Source organism: Nelumbo nucifera, chromosome 3 (genome assembly GCF_055504915.1).
Source record: "Nelumbo nucifera cultivar China Antique chromosome 3, China Antique-T2T, whole genome shotgun sequence".
Lineage (NCBI taxonomy): Eukaryota > Viridiplantae > Streptophyta > Magnoliopsida > Proteales > Nelumbonaceae > Nelumbo > Nelumbo nucifera.
The window spans coordinates 14,721,667-14,738,867 of record NC_142651.1 but is presented as its reverse complement, the minus strand read 5'-3'; the positions used below and the strand labels follow the sequence as shown (position 1 = coordinate 14,738,867).

Below are 17,201 nucleotides of genomic sequence, written 5' to 3'. Positions count from 1 at the left end.
CAGATTTGTTATCGGATCAGGTATATTCTTTACTGAACCTGATCCGATTCATTTGCAGTCCTACTTTTTCATGAATTTGGGAGAGTGTTAGAGTTAGGTTCGGGTTGGGTCAAGTTGCACGAGGGGTCAATCACAGTGACCCAATCTAACTTTTTGGGTTGGGTGGATTCGGCGCTAATTGCCCTGCCCAAGTTGTACACCTAATTACATCATATTTCCAGTTTCTCCGTTCTCATGGAATTTTTTTAATATATTACACTAAGACTGTTGTTACGAATTCGGATCTGCTCCTCACATAGGGCACCTCACACCGATCTTACAGGCACATCTCATCATGTATTAGGAATATTTCCCATGAATAATAGCGTATATGTATGAGAAATGTTTCTAATACATGGTGGGGTGTGCTAATAAGGTCGGTGTAAGGCACCCTGTGTGAGGAGCATATCCGGTCTCATCATTGCATTGGATAGAACCAAACCCACCTAATTATACAGGGCCCGCTCTCTATTATGTGTCGGGATTATACTTGGTATGTATTATGTTTCCTTCAAATTATGTTTGGTTTCATAGAAACTAAATACTTGAAGGAAATTCTTAAAGATGTTTGTGAAATTGCATTCTGTTTCTTTATCTTTTATCAAATAAAACAGCAGTGTTTTAAAATCGATTTGAAAGCCAAACCGTTTTTGCCTCCAAATTATGTGTCACTAATTCGATCGTTCGGGTCGAACGGATCAAACCATGCTACATTAGCCATATGAAATTCAAACATGGATTTAGATAGATAGATATATATAAACATATGTATGTATGTGTGTGTATATAGATATGTATAAACATGTATTTATCAATAAGTAATGTATAATTATGTTTTATATATAATATATGTATTATTTTATATTTAACTTATGTTTTTAATTCAGTTTTAAATAGGGGTATTCATGGTTCAGTTAGGCCTTTTTTGTAACCGAACTAGTACTACTGGTTTTTGGAAAACCAATAACCAAAACTGAACCGAATCCAATCAATTAAATGGTTGACCGGTTCAGTTCGTCGGTTTTTGGTTTTTTAACTTTTACGATATATATTAATAAAAATATATATAAATATATAAAATTATATTTTAAATAATAAATAATATAGCATATATTATAAATATATATTTATATACAATGCATATTTATTAATTTATAATATATAAAAATATATATAATATATATAATATACATAAATATATATAAAAATATATGTATACCAATCAGTTCGATTAACCGTCGGTTTTCTATATTGGTTAATTGAAACCAAACCAACCGGTTCGGTTAACTGATTTTTTAGTTCAGTTTTTCTAGCCGGTTCAGTTCAATTTTTTTGCTCACCCTTAGTTTTAAATTATTTATTTGTAAAAAATATTAAAAATTGCAATTTGAGGACAAAAAAGATTTTTTTTGCAAAAATAGCAAGAAAAGGCACATATCACACCTTAGGACACATAAATCTCAAAAGTTCAAAAAAAATCACCTAATCAAACATCAGAATGCAAAGTTATGGCCTCCCGAAATTTGCATACACATTTAGTGTGCAACCCATAACCCAGTCACTGGGTTGAATAAATCAACAGTCCAACTGTTAGGGTTGAACAATCTTCGACCAAGTCAATAATTTTTTACCTCACTCTAGGTTTTATTTAAACCAGACCCAAAATCCTAATTAAGTAATAGTTCAAACAATTCAACCAGTAAGATCAATAGTGGGTTAAAACAATGCAAAACACTGCCTAAAAAATATAAGCATGTATTTAATATGAGAAAAACAAACTAAAATTAAATTGATTAAACCTAAAAGCAATGTTTTAAAAACTAACCAAGAGGCTGAACCGCTTTTGCCTCTGGGTTGCAGGTCACCATTTGACTGGTCAGTGGTCAGGTCGAACGGTTCAAACCATGACATGTCATCTATATATATATAACCTAATTAAATTCTAAAAGGTGCAAAGAGTTGCATTTAAGACTTAGGCGGTCTAGAGGAAAAGATAGCACTTGCAAGGGACCATCGTTGCATTTTCAGGATCGGCCTACAAATTGGTTGTTCAAATACGAAATATGGCAATATTCAAAACATGTTAACCAAATCAAAATACGTTAACCAATCAAAATCCATATAAGCTTAAACAAAAATACCCTTTTATTGGTGATGATTTTGTTAGTTACCGTATCTTTTCAATAGCATAGCAAGACTTTAAAGGTTATATTTGGTTTGAAGGAAAAGGTAAGGAAAGGAAGAGAAAGGTAGGCAAATTTAAACAAAGTTTGTAATGGTTTTATTACCTTTTCCTTCCTTTCCCTACTTTATTCCTTTAAACCAAATACAGCCTAAGAAATAAAGTGTATTTTGAGAATTGAATATATCATGATCTCTATGGTTCCCAATCAGAATCAGAATTGGAATTAAAATCTCTTGGAATCGCAATAAGAATGGACTATCCCATAACTTGTTTAGTTCAAATAAGAATTGGAATCAAAATTAGATTCAGTTGAATTGGAATTTTATTCCCAAGGGATTGGCCATTCCCTCCGGGGGGATGCCATTCCATCACAAGTGAAAATGGGATTTTGAATTTAGAATCCATCCACCCAACCAATCGGATGGAATTAGAATAAGTTATTTTGATTCTAATTCAAGACTCCTATTGGCCTATTCCCACGAAACAAACGACCCAGTGACTTTCCCTAAAATAAACACCCAATGTTCTTGCATTAAAAAGGCTTAATATCACTCCGGATCTGCTGGTTACTCACCTACTCACCTTTGAGTGTGTAAGTTCAAATGCCATAAAAAATAAAATACGTGGTCTGTGTTGGTGTATTCCTATTGGGAGTCCAGCAATAGATCCCACTAATAAATAGCAAGCAAATTCCAACGCACTTTAGCATACATCATGTCTAGGTGGGTATTTGTTTGCATTGAATGGATGCCTGAAATCTGAAAAGATGACTTTTAAGATGTTTCAGATCGTTTGATGCAACCTTAAAGCCTCTTATTTGACTATTAACCCGTTCAGATGTGTTATATGAAAATTTTGTTCCAAAAAACTAATACGATTTTTTTTTGTAAGAGAAAAACCAATACGATTGAAACACCCACATTTTGAGGTTTTGTATTCTTTAAAATCCCCAAGGCTATGTTTACATTGTATTGATGTAAACTCATGGCAGCGCAAATGATTTGAGTGTAAATTCTGACCTAATTTTGTTTCAAAATTTAGCTTATTTTGTTTAATTGCAGTAAAAATGAAGTAAATTAAGACATGAAGCAGGATAAAGTAAAATTCAAAACAAAATTAACTAAGACTTTGCATTTTTTACATTTGCACCCCCATGCATTTGTACTAGTACTAGTGCAAACAAATTTGCACTGCAACCAAACGCAACCTAAGGCTTAGTTTGGAAGGAGTACAGATTAAATACATATGTACGGTACAAATGCATAAAAAATAATAGAATTTACAAAGTTTTACACTTTACATATCTATCTGTACTCCCTCCACACTGAGGCTCCATTTGGGCAGAGTGCAAATGTCGGTTCACTACATATTTGCATTCAAAATGAGAGCAAAGTTTGCATCCAAAAAATAGATGCAAGCTTTGCACTCAAAGTTGATTAATGTTAAAAAGGTACATTTCAATCATAGGATTCATGCTTGTACCTATCACAATTAAAAATCATTAGGAAAGAGTACAAATTTATCATTATAAAACTAAACCAAATTTGCATTTTTGTATTTACACTCTTTCCAAACAGAGTCTAAAAGCTGTCTCAAAGTTGAGTACAAGCCGGGCTTTGTTCACAGGCCAGGTTTGTATTTTCAATGCAAAACTTTGTATAGGCATTTCTAAACCTTGTATTTGCAATTTATATATTTGAATTTGCACTCTTTCAAAACCAAGCCTAAATATCTCCTATTCACAAATGTGTTCCCATATATCTCTCATTCACCATGTTTTAAGCAATTTTTCTAGAGATCGAGATTTAGATATAGATAATTCATCTAGTTTGTTGAAAATTTCTCCTGCCTCTTTGTCTGGAGGATTTAGAAGTATAGTATTTTATTAATCTCTTATCAAGGTATGGTTTGACAAATTTTGAGTTTGTCCTCCCATCATATTGCTAGTAGGGATGGCACTCTGACGCACCCCCGCTAGAGCCACACCCTGGTTAGGGTGGTTTTTTCTGACCATTGATCGGGTTTGGGGTGGGGATGGTGCTTTAAAAATTAAAACATAAATATATCAGGACTTTTACAAGAATTTATAAAAAAAAAAAAAAATCAACTTAGTCAGATTTCTATCCTTTATGACTACAGCCTATCAAACAAGTTTCAATCCTTTATGTCTTTAGTCATTTATCATATAGATATTAGGTTATATATTTTGTAACTATTTTTTCATATATAATATAATATATATAGTAGCATAATATAATTGATAATATATAACACATTCAGAGAAATTGAAGTAGATGCCAAAAGGCATAACCTAGAAAGAACCTTATGGCATTCTCAATTAATTTGCAAGTTTGGGACCTAGCTGCAAAGTCTACTCAAGTTTATCCAATCCAAGTAATATATTAGGTTATTTACTTGCCTATGAAATTTAAACTTTTAATAGTTAATTTTGAAATTTTATTTATGTAATTATTTTTAAGTCTAATGGATTTTAAAACAATATAATTAAGATTTTTAAAATTGCAAAAAGTAAATGGTATCTATTCCTCTAAATTCAAGACTCAATTTGTTTGGGCAAAGTTAAAGTCCAATCCAAGCAAAATTTGTAGGTGAATTATTTGTCTGTGAATTTTAATTTTTTTTATCAATTAATTTTAAAAATTTAATGATGTAATTGTTTTTAAATTTAAATGGGCATTAAATTAATGTTATTAGGATTTGGTATTGCAAATAAAATCTATTTGACTGAATTAAAATTGAGACTCAATTGGTCTAGGCAAGTTCAAGTCACACAATCCTCTGCCAATAATACCTTGTTCACTTCATTCCAATCAGCTTCTTTATTTGGTAGTTTTGGCCTATATTGATGATCTTATCGTTGCTGGAAATGATAAATAGCATTGTAGTATTTTAGGTTCAATTTGAAAAGAATACAAATATAAATATGTACAATATAAATATATATATAAAATAATACAAAATATAAGGTTTTACGCTCTATATATTTGTATTTGTACTCCTTCCAAATAGAAACCGAAGGATTATCTGTGATCATGCTTTCCCATTAAGGAGCTTTTGGCCATTTGCACTATTTTCTGAGTATTGAAATTTCCTGTGCAGTTTCTTCTGGCATATTTCTATGCCAGTGCAAATATATACACTTGACATCCTTAAAATGCCGTTATGTCAGGCTGTAAACCTAATGGCATTTTCGATGCTACAGCAACTTCAGCTTCAACTCGATTCCGGGTCTCTAGTGGTCCACCCAGATCAGTACAGGCGTCTTGTGGATTGAGCGGTAGAACTTACCACCACAAGACCAGAGCTTACTAAACCAATCCACATCCTGAATCGGTTCATGAGTTGCCCCCGCCATCGACATCTTCACTCTTGACACTGCAATGCATGTTTTACGTTATCTCATAGAGCCTATTGTGATTCAAATTAGGCTGGAAACCCGACTTTAGTCGACGGCCTACTACATGATGCTTCATCATTCTTGGCAATTCTCCTCTTTCCGATACCCAACTAGCTAGTCACATGCGTAGTTAGCTAAGGCATTTACAACCTGATTACATTACTCTCTGTAGGTATGGCTTGATGTTACCGCAACCCTCCTGTAGAGAGAGCTCCATGACTTCACCCCACATGGCCCGTAGTGGGCACCACGGAAAAGAAACTCTACCTTTAACCATGTGACCAGCACCTATAAATCAAATTCAATATCAGAGTTCAGTTAGACCACCGAAATCTACGCCAGAAATTTCGGGGTGGGCACAAGTTTCTATTCCTGACTTAATATATATATAAAACATCTTTATTTTGTTTTTAGTTTTTATTTTGTATTCTTTTTAATTACTTTCTCTCACCCGACAATCATTTGCATTTTTAGGACGGATAAGGATTAATTGGATTGATCCACCACTAAGGTTATGTTGGTGATTAAGTGGTTTGAGAAATAACATTTGTTGTACAAGTGCTTATTTTAAGGCATATTTATTTTAATAATTAATGTTGTTTGGTGACCCATTGTAGGTTGATGATGTTTGATAAGCTATTTTTCCCGCAAGTGCTTATTTTAGCATAAACAATAATTTTAATGCTCATTTAACCTATACATATAAATAATGTTTTTCATATATTATAATATATATTTCAAGGAAATTGACAACATCACCACATCGTGACTAGACCTGTTCATGGGCCGGGTGGTCCGATGGGCCGGCCCGACCCCCGGACGGGCTTGAACACGCAAATGGGCCTGCGGGCTTAACCTCGGGCCAAAAAACCCAGCCCACAATAAATTCAAGTCGGGTTCGGGATTTTCCGAAATAGCCCGGCCCGGCCCGACCTATAATTAAAGCTAAAAACCCTAGTCAAATACCCCTCTTTCTTTCACCTCTTTTTCCAACCGAACCTTTCTTCTCCACATCCTCCACAGTTCTCAGTCCTCACACTCTCAGGCAACCACACAACCGGCGAAGCCGCGAACGTTCACCGGCATAACAACTCCGGCGGTGAGTCCTCTCCTTCTCTCTCTCTCTCTCTCGCTCAGACGCAAACTGATCACTGTTAAAATCGTAGATTGCAGCTCACAGTCACCGCAAACTTAGCTCCGGCGAACACAATCACCGACGGTCAGTCCTCGAGCTTTGGGCTTTTTATCAGGGTCGGGTCGGGCTCGGCCCTAACAAATTTCCATTAATGAAGAGTAAAACCCCGGCCCGGCCCATGAACAGGTCTAATCGTGACATAAGAGAACCCACGTGGGCCCACCTGTTGAGTAACAAATGGACCCAAAAAGAAATAATAATAATAATAATAATAATAATAATAATAATAATAATAATAATAATAATAAGCTACAAGTTATAATTATTAATGTAATAGTAATTATATAATTATAATTATAACAATAATAATAAAATAGCAATGAGAATTTGAAAATAAAATAGGATAACATTTATTATTCATATTAATAATAAAACAATTACTGAAATTTTTTATTATTCAAAAAGATAAAAAAAATATCACAAATGTGCAATGAGAATTTAAAAAAAATAAAATAGGATAAAGTAATAATACATATTAATAACAAAACAATTAATGAAAATTCAGATTATTCAAATATATATATATAACATTTATTATTCATATTAATAATATAACAATTTTTTAAATTTTGGGTTATTCAAAAAGATATAAAAACATCGCCAATATGCAATGAGAATGTAAAAAATAAAATAGGATAACATTTATTAATCACAACAAAATATAAAAACATCACAAATATGCACTGAGAAATTAAAAGAAAATGTAAGATTATAATTTATTTTCATACTAATCATAAAAAATATGAAAATTCGGATTGATCACAAAAAAAATAAAAAAAAAACATCACAAGTATTCCTCAATTCGGATTATATGAAAATGCAATCACAAATAAAGAAAAAATGCTAACATTTAACCAATTATTTATATTAAAAATCATGACAAAAATTCTGTAACCACATATTTCGGCATTTTTTAGCATGATCTTCAACAAAAAAAATGCCCAACAAAATCCTACTTATCCATAGGAATCGTCACACAAGCAATGCACAAAAAATGCTCATAAATATTGATTTCGGCCAAATACTCATCCAAAGAGACGAAAACATAACAACAACCATGGAAGGTGTTCGTTTGGGCGATCTAACCTTCGATCGTTGACGTCTGCATAGTGGTTTTTTGCCGTTAAACACCTCTCAAAACAAATGTAGGAACAAAAAAAAAAAAAAAAAATTCAAATCAACATTAAAAGGGATAAAATGGTGAAAAATATCAAACCGACTTCATCGCCCGCCGTTTTCTTCACCCTGTCGGTGGTTGCTGGTCACCAAGGAGAACGGTGTGCCGCCCCGCTCCTCTGTCTTCTTCTATTCGAATGGAAGAAGGGTTGTCTCCCCGTGGGGGTATAATGGGAATTAGCAAAACATTTAAGGACTGAATCGGCCTATAATAGTCGAATAAACACTTCTCTAAGAAGTTCTTTGAAAAAAAACAACAACTCTTAGGTGATTCTTTAAAAAAAAAAAGCACTTATTCCTGATTTTTTTAACCAAACATGAATAAGTATTTAATTATCACGTAATGTGTGATTCCAAACACTTTTTTTAACTACTTATAAAAAGTACTTATTGTAAGTAAAATCAAAGTGCCTAAATACTCTAATAGTCTCATTTATGAGACCTACCTTGTGATGTTCTCATGCTCAAATCATCCAACCCACATATCTGGCCTCAACATTAAGCTTAAATCCTCCGGTACCTGTAGTGACCGTGCATGAACCACTGTGACATATCATCCCACAGTCTTATCATCTCACTGCAGCTATCTCCAGTTGTTTATCGCACACTATCCATTAAAGATTCGACATTACTTGCAACTGCTTCAGTTTGCTGGGCTGTGTTGATCAATGCATAAAGGGAAGAAGCTGCCCTCACTACGACCTAATCCTTCTTTTATTGCTAATCAATCACAAAAGCGATATCCTTCTAAAACTTTTGATTTCGAATCTACAACAGCTGTACCGCCCTTTATCCCCATTAATCCCCTTTCGTTTTCTCATCAAACCCAACTCTGCCCAGACCCAATTGGCAATCCGCCTCACTCTATGGAAAACAAAATGGAAACTGTTACTGGATTAATTCCACTACAGTCTACAGCATCTGGAAAGCGATACTCAAGCTCAACCATATGAACTGTACACAAGTAAGTTGGCCTGTAAATTTAACCATCTTCTAAAGGAAATCAACAACAAATTTCTAACTTATTTGAGCCACCCTATTCTATTTGAGTGGCTTTCCTTTTTGACCAAGTAGGCGCTTGTTTAACTAGCTAAGCTATGCACCGGTATTTGCTGTATAGCCAATTGGTTCACCTGCAACATTTATAAATCTACTTTTGCTACGACGTGGTTTTAGCTAACGGCCTTTGATGTATATTTTCTGTAGCCACACCTGGAATTAGACAAAATGACATCTGGATGGGGCCATAACAATACATGGAAGGCCGTGAATCACGTTAATTGTCCACTGTAAGATCTTTTAGGCTGTACTTATTTGGTTCTTCAGAAAATAAGACATTGTTTCCCTTTTCGAGCAGAAGTGGAAATTAAAAAGCTATTATTGCGATTTAGTAAACTAAAAGCCATTTTGATTTTCTAAAAACAAAATAAACCATGTTGTCAAACACCTACTAACGTTTTAATGTGTACATAATAAGTAGGTAAAAGTTGTTTTCAGCAGGTAAGTCGTAAGTATCCATGAGGACTTTAAAGTGCATGTGCAACTATCTCAAACTTTAATGACTTAGAAATGTAAATTGCCCCACAATATAAAGCAACTTTTTTATGATCCATCATTTAACTCACTCCTAACTTCCTATTTTAAAACATGTGTAGTAAATGTTTGAATATCCCTTGCTTTTTTTAAAGGATTTCTGTAAGTAACCCGTAGTTAGTATTTATCCATCCAATACAATTTCATCTATAAGGAGGAGCAAAATCTCCTTATCCAGTTCTCCATGCATATATATGAAGAGAAACCATGCCGCAATAAAGGAGCCTAAATCTAAATGCGTTGTTCAATCAGCCACAATTGAGGTCTACAAAACCAGTGTTTTCGGTTCTTTTTCAATCCAGTCGGTTGGTGATCTGGCCACAATACCAGCTTGTGGTTTGGGTCAATTTCTAATTTGCCATTTTACAATTAGAAAGAAAAAAAAAATTTCCGGGCCTAGTGCCACTTTGGTCCCTGAACTTTTAAAACATGATAATATAGTACCTGCTGTTAACTAGCTGTTAATCAGCCATGAAGTAATATTTGAAAAAGACATAAATGTCCTTTGAGTGTCATCTAATTTTCTTTAACCATCCATCCAAACATTGACAAAAAATTAACAATCTCAAATCCTTGCCTTTTCTATTCAAGAAAGTTAGGGTCACCAGAATGGCCACTCAAATGTGACCCCAACTTTTTTGAATGAAAAATGATAGGTACTGCTGGATTATCACGTTTTAAAAGTATGAATACTAAATTATCGCATTTTAAAGTTCGGGGACCAAAATGGCACTAGGCTCAAAGTACAGGGTACTAATTGAAAATTTTCCCAAAAAAACTATTGGCTCGAATACTGATCTAATCAATCTGACAATTGAATCATTGACTCATCATCACCAAGTTCTTCTTCGTTTTTTTTTTTTTTTTATCATATGGTTGAATTGCTAATCCATTAGAGACAACCGTTAAGCTTAGGACCAGATTTTAAACCTTAACTTGGAAGGGGGGGGGAACATTTTGCTGGTGGTTTATGGCCCAATAGGACTACAAGGCTCACATAAGGGAGACCCAATCTGCTCTTTCCCTATGTGTTATTATTCATCGGAGATGCGCCTGTGAGATCGGTGTGAGATTGCAATGTATAAGGAGCATATCCCGATTCTTGGGTCTGACACACAATGGATCTATATGAGTCGGGCGGAGGCCTCTAGGCTCTAGCTAGAGCCCCTGGCAGGCTGCAACCTCACTCAGGATTCAGGAACAGGAATGACCATTTAATGGCCCCCATCTTCTAAAGTAATGTAATTATGTACTAAGTACGTACGTTTAATTAGCTCGCTTCTAGCAATCTGACTTGGGTATTTACTGAACAAAAATAGCTTTTCTCCAAATTCAATATAAATGTAAATGCAGTAATATAAGGGGCTACGATCGGGGACTTCTGTAAAACCCGATTTTGTCGACCAGATTTTCCTGGTAGAGGATGCTCCAAGCATGAAATCCCAATCCCTAGTAATATTGGGGGGGGGGAGGGCTGATATCCCCACGTCAGATGCCCATTGAATTGGGATCTGCTCCTCACATAGATTGGCAAGGAAAGGAAATTCTTCTGGTCAAATAACAGTGAAAGTTAGAGAAGCTGAGAAGTTACGTGCATTTTGTAAAGGTAAGAGTCAAACGAATCACCAGCATGATGGGCCCATGTTTTACTCGAAAATTTGCTTTTCTACCCACTCCATCCTCTCCTGATCCTCCCCAAATGGAAATAAGACCTCTCCGATTTCAAGCTTCGGCCTTTATGTACCATTGCCACCATAACAGCTCCAGATTCAAAGTTGCGCCTTTCTTGGGTATCTCTTCTCTTTTTTTCTGTTCTCTCTCCATTGAACTGAAGCCACCTACTGATCGTACCAGAGCCTATCACCGTCTTAGGCTTCTTATGATATATGTGGTATTTACGGAGCCCTTCAAGCGAAGCATCTCGCAAAGTAAGCTTTTTCTCCGAAATCCTTTTCTCTCTTTTTTTTCTTTGTTTATAAATCAGAAAAGGTTTTGCTAAAAACGCCATGGCTACAGTTGCATTAACATCAACTTGCAATACCACCCTCCCCAGAACCCTATCCAACGAAGATAACAATACCAATCCCCGCGATGCTTCGTTCTCTTCTTACCTCAGAAGTGCCAAACAGACCTTCATACAAGAACTGACTGAATCAGCCCGGAACCCAGCTGCGGCCTTCACCGACTCCCAAGAACCTCTCCACCAGGTAGCTTTCGGAAGAAAAAAGACAGAAGATAGTGAAATTGGTGTCTTCAGCGCAGAAAAATACTTCAACGGTGGAATGGACGAGGAGAAGCCGAGAATTGTCGACAGAAGTCCCAGGGAGCACCTACCTAGGAAAGACGAGCGGCACAACCCAGTTGATGTAAGCGCCATGAGATCCAAGCTTAAACTGGGAACTCCGAGTTCATGCTCGGAAGCAAGTTGGAACAGCCGTAGCGCATTACTGCCAAGTCGTTTGAGAGACCTATCTCCAAGCAGAACAAACAAGATACCTGGTAAAAGATTTTTCGTGGGCCTCGGTTGTAATTGCGCGTGCTCTGATAAGAAGTCGGTGGAAATTGATGAAGACCTCGGGGGGAACAAGAATAACTCAAGGAATTCCAAGAACCATCCTCATTTTGAAGGGCTTCATAGCAGAGGGATCCTCACAAAACAACCCATCAAAATCGATCGTGATCCATTCGATTTGGTTGGAATTAAGCAAACACGGTTCAAAGAGGATATGGCCTGTGATAAGGTGGGTAGTGGGTTAACGGGGGAACAGTGTTTCTCGTTCCCAGTTTTTAATCCCGGGGTGGGAAACCTGACCGTAAAAAGGCAGTTTGAAGAAGAGAAGGAGAAGAAAGAGAAGCCCAGAAAATCTCTGGAGGTGTTCGGGTCCCCTATCATGGAAAAAGGAGGGGATGTAAATTTGAACCTGGGGAGAAGGTTACCCATGTTAACTTGGGATGCCATTCCCAGAGCCCAGGAGACCACTGCAAATTCCGGCAGCCGTGGACTGTACGACGATATGGAGAGTGATGCGAGTTCGGACTTGTTTGAGATCGAGAACCTTTCGAGCAATGCCAACCCATACCTCATACGGCAGGCGTCAGATACCATGTCAAGCTGTGTTACACCCACAACATGTTACGAGCCAAGCGAAGCAAGCGTTGACCGGGGCGTTGTCACCGCCACCGCCGGTGCTGCCAATTTCTCGGTGGCGTTGGTGCCAGCACCACCAACTCTTACGAACCCCGACGGGATGATTCCTACGTCAACAAAGCCCAAGACCTTGATGGCCAAAGAGGAGCAAAGACGGGGGGGTCATGGGCATGGCATGCTGTTCGGATGCAGGAGTCAAAAAGCAGTGGATGTTGCAGGCGATGCGCTCAGAATGTCTGAGAGGGCAAGCTTTGAGACAAGAAGGCGCCACAGGTCTGAGTCCTTCACATCAATTTCCAGGTTTCAGGCCGAGGCCGCCAAGGTGATGGATCTTGAGTCTGCCCATGCGCAACGAGCTTTTGGCACGCTCACCCGCTCTCTCTCTGCACGTGCTTCAGATTCTTCGGACGTGAGCTAAGGGCCTAAGGCATCAGTTGTTCAAGCCTGTGCAGTAGAGTGTTCATGGTTCGTCTTATTAATGGTTAATAATCACATTTGAATAATGCAGGGGAATTATGGTAAATATAGCTGGTGATCCTGATCCTATACCTTAGCATCTCCACAAAAGATAATAATTAAGAACTTATATTTTCAGTTCAGCTTCAGGTTGTGTTTTTTTCTTTTTTTTTTCTCTGTAAAATGGACATAAAATTTTCTCAACTGATGCCCCTTTTACAGAGAAAACTTTGTTTTCCACTGCCTTTTAATTTGTTTTCATGTAAATGGCAAGGAAAACAAAAGTTTTCATCGTGAAAAAGGGGCAAAATAGTTCTACCCATTTTATGTTTTGCAATGAAATTATTTTTCCATCATGCTCTCTTGAATCTTGATCAGTAGTTTATGCGTTCACAATATAAGCTAGGCTGGGGCTGAGAGTGGTCTGAGACGAGACGACCCATAAGTCTTGACTCTTGAGCAGTTTAATATGCGTTCATGTTCTCTACTCTCTAGGTTCCTGTCCTGCTGTCTAGCATGTAGCATGTAATCCGTAAAGAAATTAAACAGCTAAAAACTAAGAAAAGCGTCTAAATTAAATAAAACCCAATTAACTGGTCTCATTTGTGGTGAGCAGCAGAGTGCAAATTCATGGCCATCCTTGCCCCATCCATCTCCATCCTCCATCCCTTATTCAGCACATCCAGATTTGATACTTCCTGCTGTAGCCTGTAGTATGGATTTACATCTGAGAAGCTTGTGTGTTTTGGATTATTTATTTGGTATGTTATCCCAAAACTGAATGTAGAAAGCTTAATTTATTCCCTGTGTGTCGTCGTTGCCCAGAGAAAACTCCTTGGGAGTTGGGACCGACCCTTATTAACCTTAATTTGCTTCAATGCTCAACGGTGGATGACAAAGCCAAGACTCCCAGTCCCAGGTTGAGAACAGTCTTGAACTCACGTGACAACAGGATTTAATAAAGTTAGCTTAGCGCTGCCTGCGTGGTGGTCTTTTCTCTTCCATCTGCCCGTGATCCATGATCCTTCCGTCCTTGAATGAAGGAGCTGCTGATTTGGTGAAATACTAGAAATGCATACTTTGTCCGGTATGTCTGTTTTGGAATCTTCGGCGCTGAGGCCCCTACTACCAGTGTTTGTGTTAGAAGCGTAGTTAAACAGCTCAAAATTATCTCCAGACGGACCAGACCAGGTCTGTCCTCGTGGCCTTGTCGGCATTGTCTAGATATGCAGCTTGTTGTTCTCTGTTTCATGGAGAAGGTTATAATCCAGATAAGTTAAAAAGTTTCTTTTAAGCCAAACTATAAAGGACAAACTGAGAGCAGTTCCAGATTACGTTATATCTATCTATATATTATATCCACCAACAGGTCAAACGAAGCTTTGATAAAGAAGAAATTCTTACCCAATTGCATGAATCTCAAACACATAGTTGAATTATGACACAAAACGCACCACTAGAGTAAAAGGGGTCTCAGGAGTGAGAATGGAGTTTTCAGTCTTTGGGAGGATGACAAGTGTTGAAGCAGCTAGCTGCAGGAGTTAGTGTCATTTGGAAGGACACGCTCGCTCAGTTCATAATGATCACACTTGCAGGTGCAATGTTAGTTCCATTCAATTCTGTAACAACCATTTATGTATATTGGTAAGGTGGTGGATCCCGAGGTTGCTCTCCCTTTAATGCCGTAATGATAATGTAGGCAGGAAATTCATTAAACCCATCTGATATCAGAAGTAAAGGGTGAAAACGAACTCATGTCATGCAAGGCTAAAATTATACAGTAAGGCCATAGTGAAGTATTCGAAGTGTTCCTTAAATTCACCCTGTTCTCGTCATTGCCTCCTCTGTTTTCTTTTACTTTGTTCCGTGATTTCTGATCCAAGTCAAGAGGTTGAATAGTCCTTCTCACTCTATAACTCTACCTTCAGCACTGAATTTATAGTAGTGGTACAATGAGTAAGAGATGTGTGAAGTGTATGAAATGACTAAACTCCAACTACTCCCCCATCCAACAGCCAAGAAGCTTTCAGAGACAATGACGGAACCAAGGGGAGCAAGGAGGGTGGGGAGGGTGGTTCCCTGTAGTCCTAATTAAAAGAAAAGGGAGGTAGAATTAATTGTAGCCGGCCCTTCAATTAATTAAAATTTTCTTTTTAATTCACCTAAATAATAAATATAAAATAATTCTTATCTCTATATGTAACTATGTATGCATACATACATGCAGGCATGTATATATGTATGTTACAGTATGAATGTATAGACATTGGACTAGAAGTTTAGTTATGACTGGTCCCCCAACTCACCATTTTCGCATACTTATGACATGATGTTTAAATTAATAGAGTGTTTCTACCATCTAAATGTATATAATAAAACTAACGGTTACGATATATTTGAACCGAATCTTTCAGCCCAATTGATCTCCCAAATGGGACCATTCAATGTGATTTTGATATTCTAATTAAACATGAACATTTGTGTGTTCCATTAGGCATAAGTTTTCACCAGCTGTGTTATATTATATTATGGGGGCATTCTGTTTTCGGATTTTGAGAGAGGAAAAAGTTGTTTAATGGAATTTTGGTTTCCTTTGATCGAGAATCCCATATTTTTTTTTAGATTTATGTAGGGAACCGGGAAAGTTTATTTTCCTGGGTACCAATTATCCATTTATCCGGATAAGTGACCCATCTCCTAGGTGGATAAATAACTTTCCCACCTAGGGGGGAAGTTACCAACACTTGAATGGGACAAAAATGCCCTTTTTAGTAATGGGTTTTTACGGCTAAAATGGGCATTGCCTTATTTACATGAGAAATGAAAGAACATGGGTAAATGCACTTACCCAAATAAGCGTTTCCCAGGAAAAATTTACCCAGATAACTGCATTTACCCGGGTAAATAACTTGCCAAAAAACAAACGGGGCCTATGCTTATCAATTTAATTATATCACTTCTAAGAACTCCCTTTTGCTCTTTGTATGGAAACCGGAATCAATCAGTGCAGGGTCCATTCAAACAGCCTTTATATCCTTGTATTGGGAATATCTCCCCATGAAATAAAACAGGTCTTGTACTGACTGAAGCCCATCTCGTATGTATGTATGAAGATGTTACTTCAGTCATACATTGATCAATGAGACGATCCCACATCACTTAGATTGCACTCAAAGTCTCCAACTTTGACTGGAACTCTGTTTGTTGTTCATGGTTAAGTATACTTTTTTAATCTGAAACAGACCAACCTTTTGATATGTGATCACCTTATTGAATGATATGGGGAAACAGTGGTACATACAGCAACAGGAAACTCCACTTGTAAAAGGATGTTTGAAATTGGAGACAGGATTTCCTAAAAAGCAAAAAAGCATGTCAACACCCTGAGAGCACGACATTCGGGTGAACATTGAAAACATCTCTCAATGAATTTAATTTACAAGCATGGAATGTATTTTCAATGTATGGCTGGATGACATGCTTTTCTTTGGGAGGATTTTCACGCAATGATTTATGGTACTACATGAGCTGAGAAACCTGGAAGGCTGGAACCCCATGGAGTCATATTTGATAAAAATCCAGAAAGCCGAAAGTAGGCCTAGATGAACCATAAAATCAACATTTCGGTGAAGCAATCTCAGGTAGCTTCTCTGATAAGGCTCACTCAACACAGAAGACCTCTGTCCAAACAGGCTCTCAATGTTTCAAGAGATCCGGGTTCTTGAATTAAACTCCCTCACCATATGGCATATTTGGACATTAAAAATCGAACATTCATTGAAAAGGAAAGAAAAAAAAAAAAAACCCTAATGCACAATAGAATGCAGAGATGCAAGAATTTGGCACTTGGTCACATGACCAATCCAGTTGGATTGGGCCCACATCATCCGCAACATTGCTAAAAATTGGAAAGATGATTGAATGAACAAGCTTTAATTATAGAGCATCCTTTCCCTACAAAAAATAATGAAAAATTTTAACTCCTCCCATG

At 37.0% G+C, this 17,201-nt stretch overlaps 1 protein-coding gene across 1 annotated transcript; it reads left to right on the top strand.

Moving 5' to 3' along the window:
* Positions 1-11,221: 11,221 nt before the first annotated feature.
* On the top strand, positions 11,222-13,563 carry LOC104597435 (protein PHYTOCHROME KINASE SUBSTRATE 1). The gene is made up of 2 exons (XM_010258961.3): positions 11,222-11,534; positions 11,623-13,563. The coding sequence occupies exons 1-2, from the start codon at positions 11,237-11,239 to the stop codon at positions 13,170-13,172; spliced, it is 1,848 nt and encodes a 615-aa protein (XP_010257263.1). The 5' UTR covers positions 11,222-11,236; the 3' UTR covers positions 13,173-13,563.
* The last annotated feature ends 3,638 nt before the right edge of the window (positions 13,564-17,201 follow it).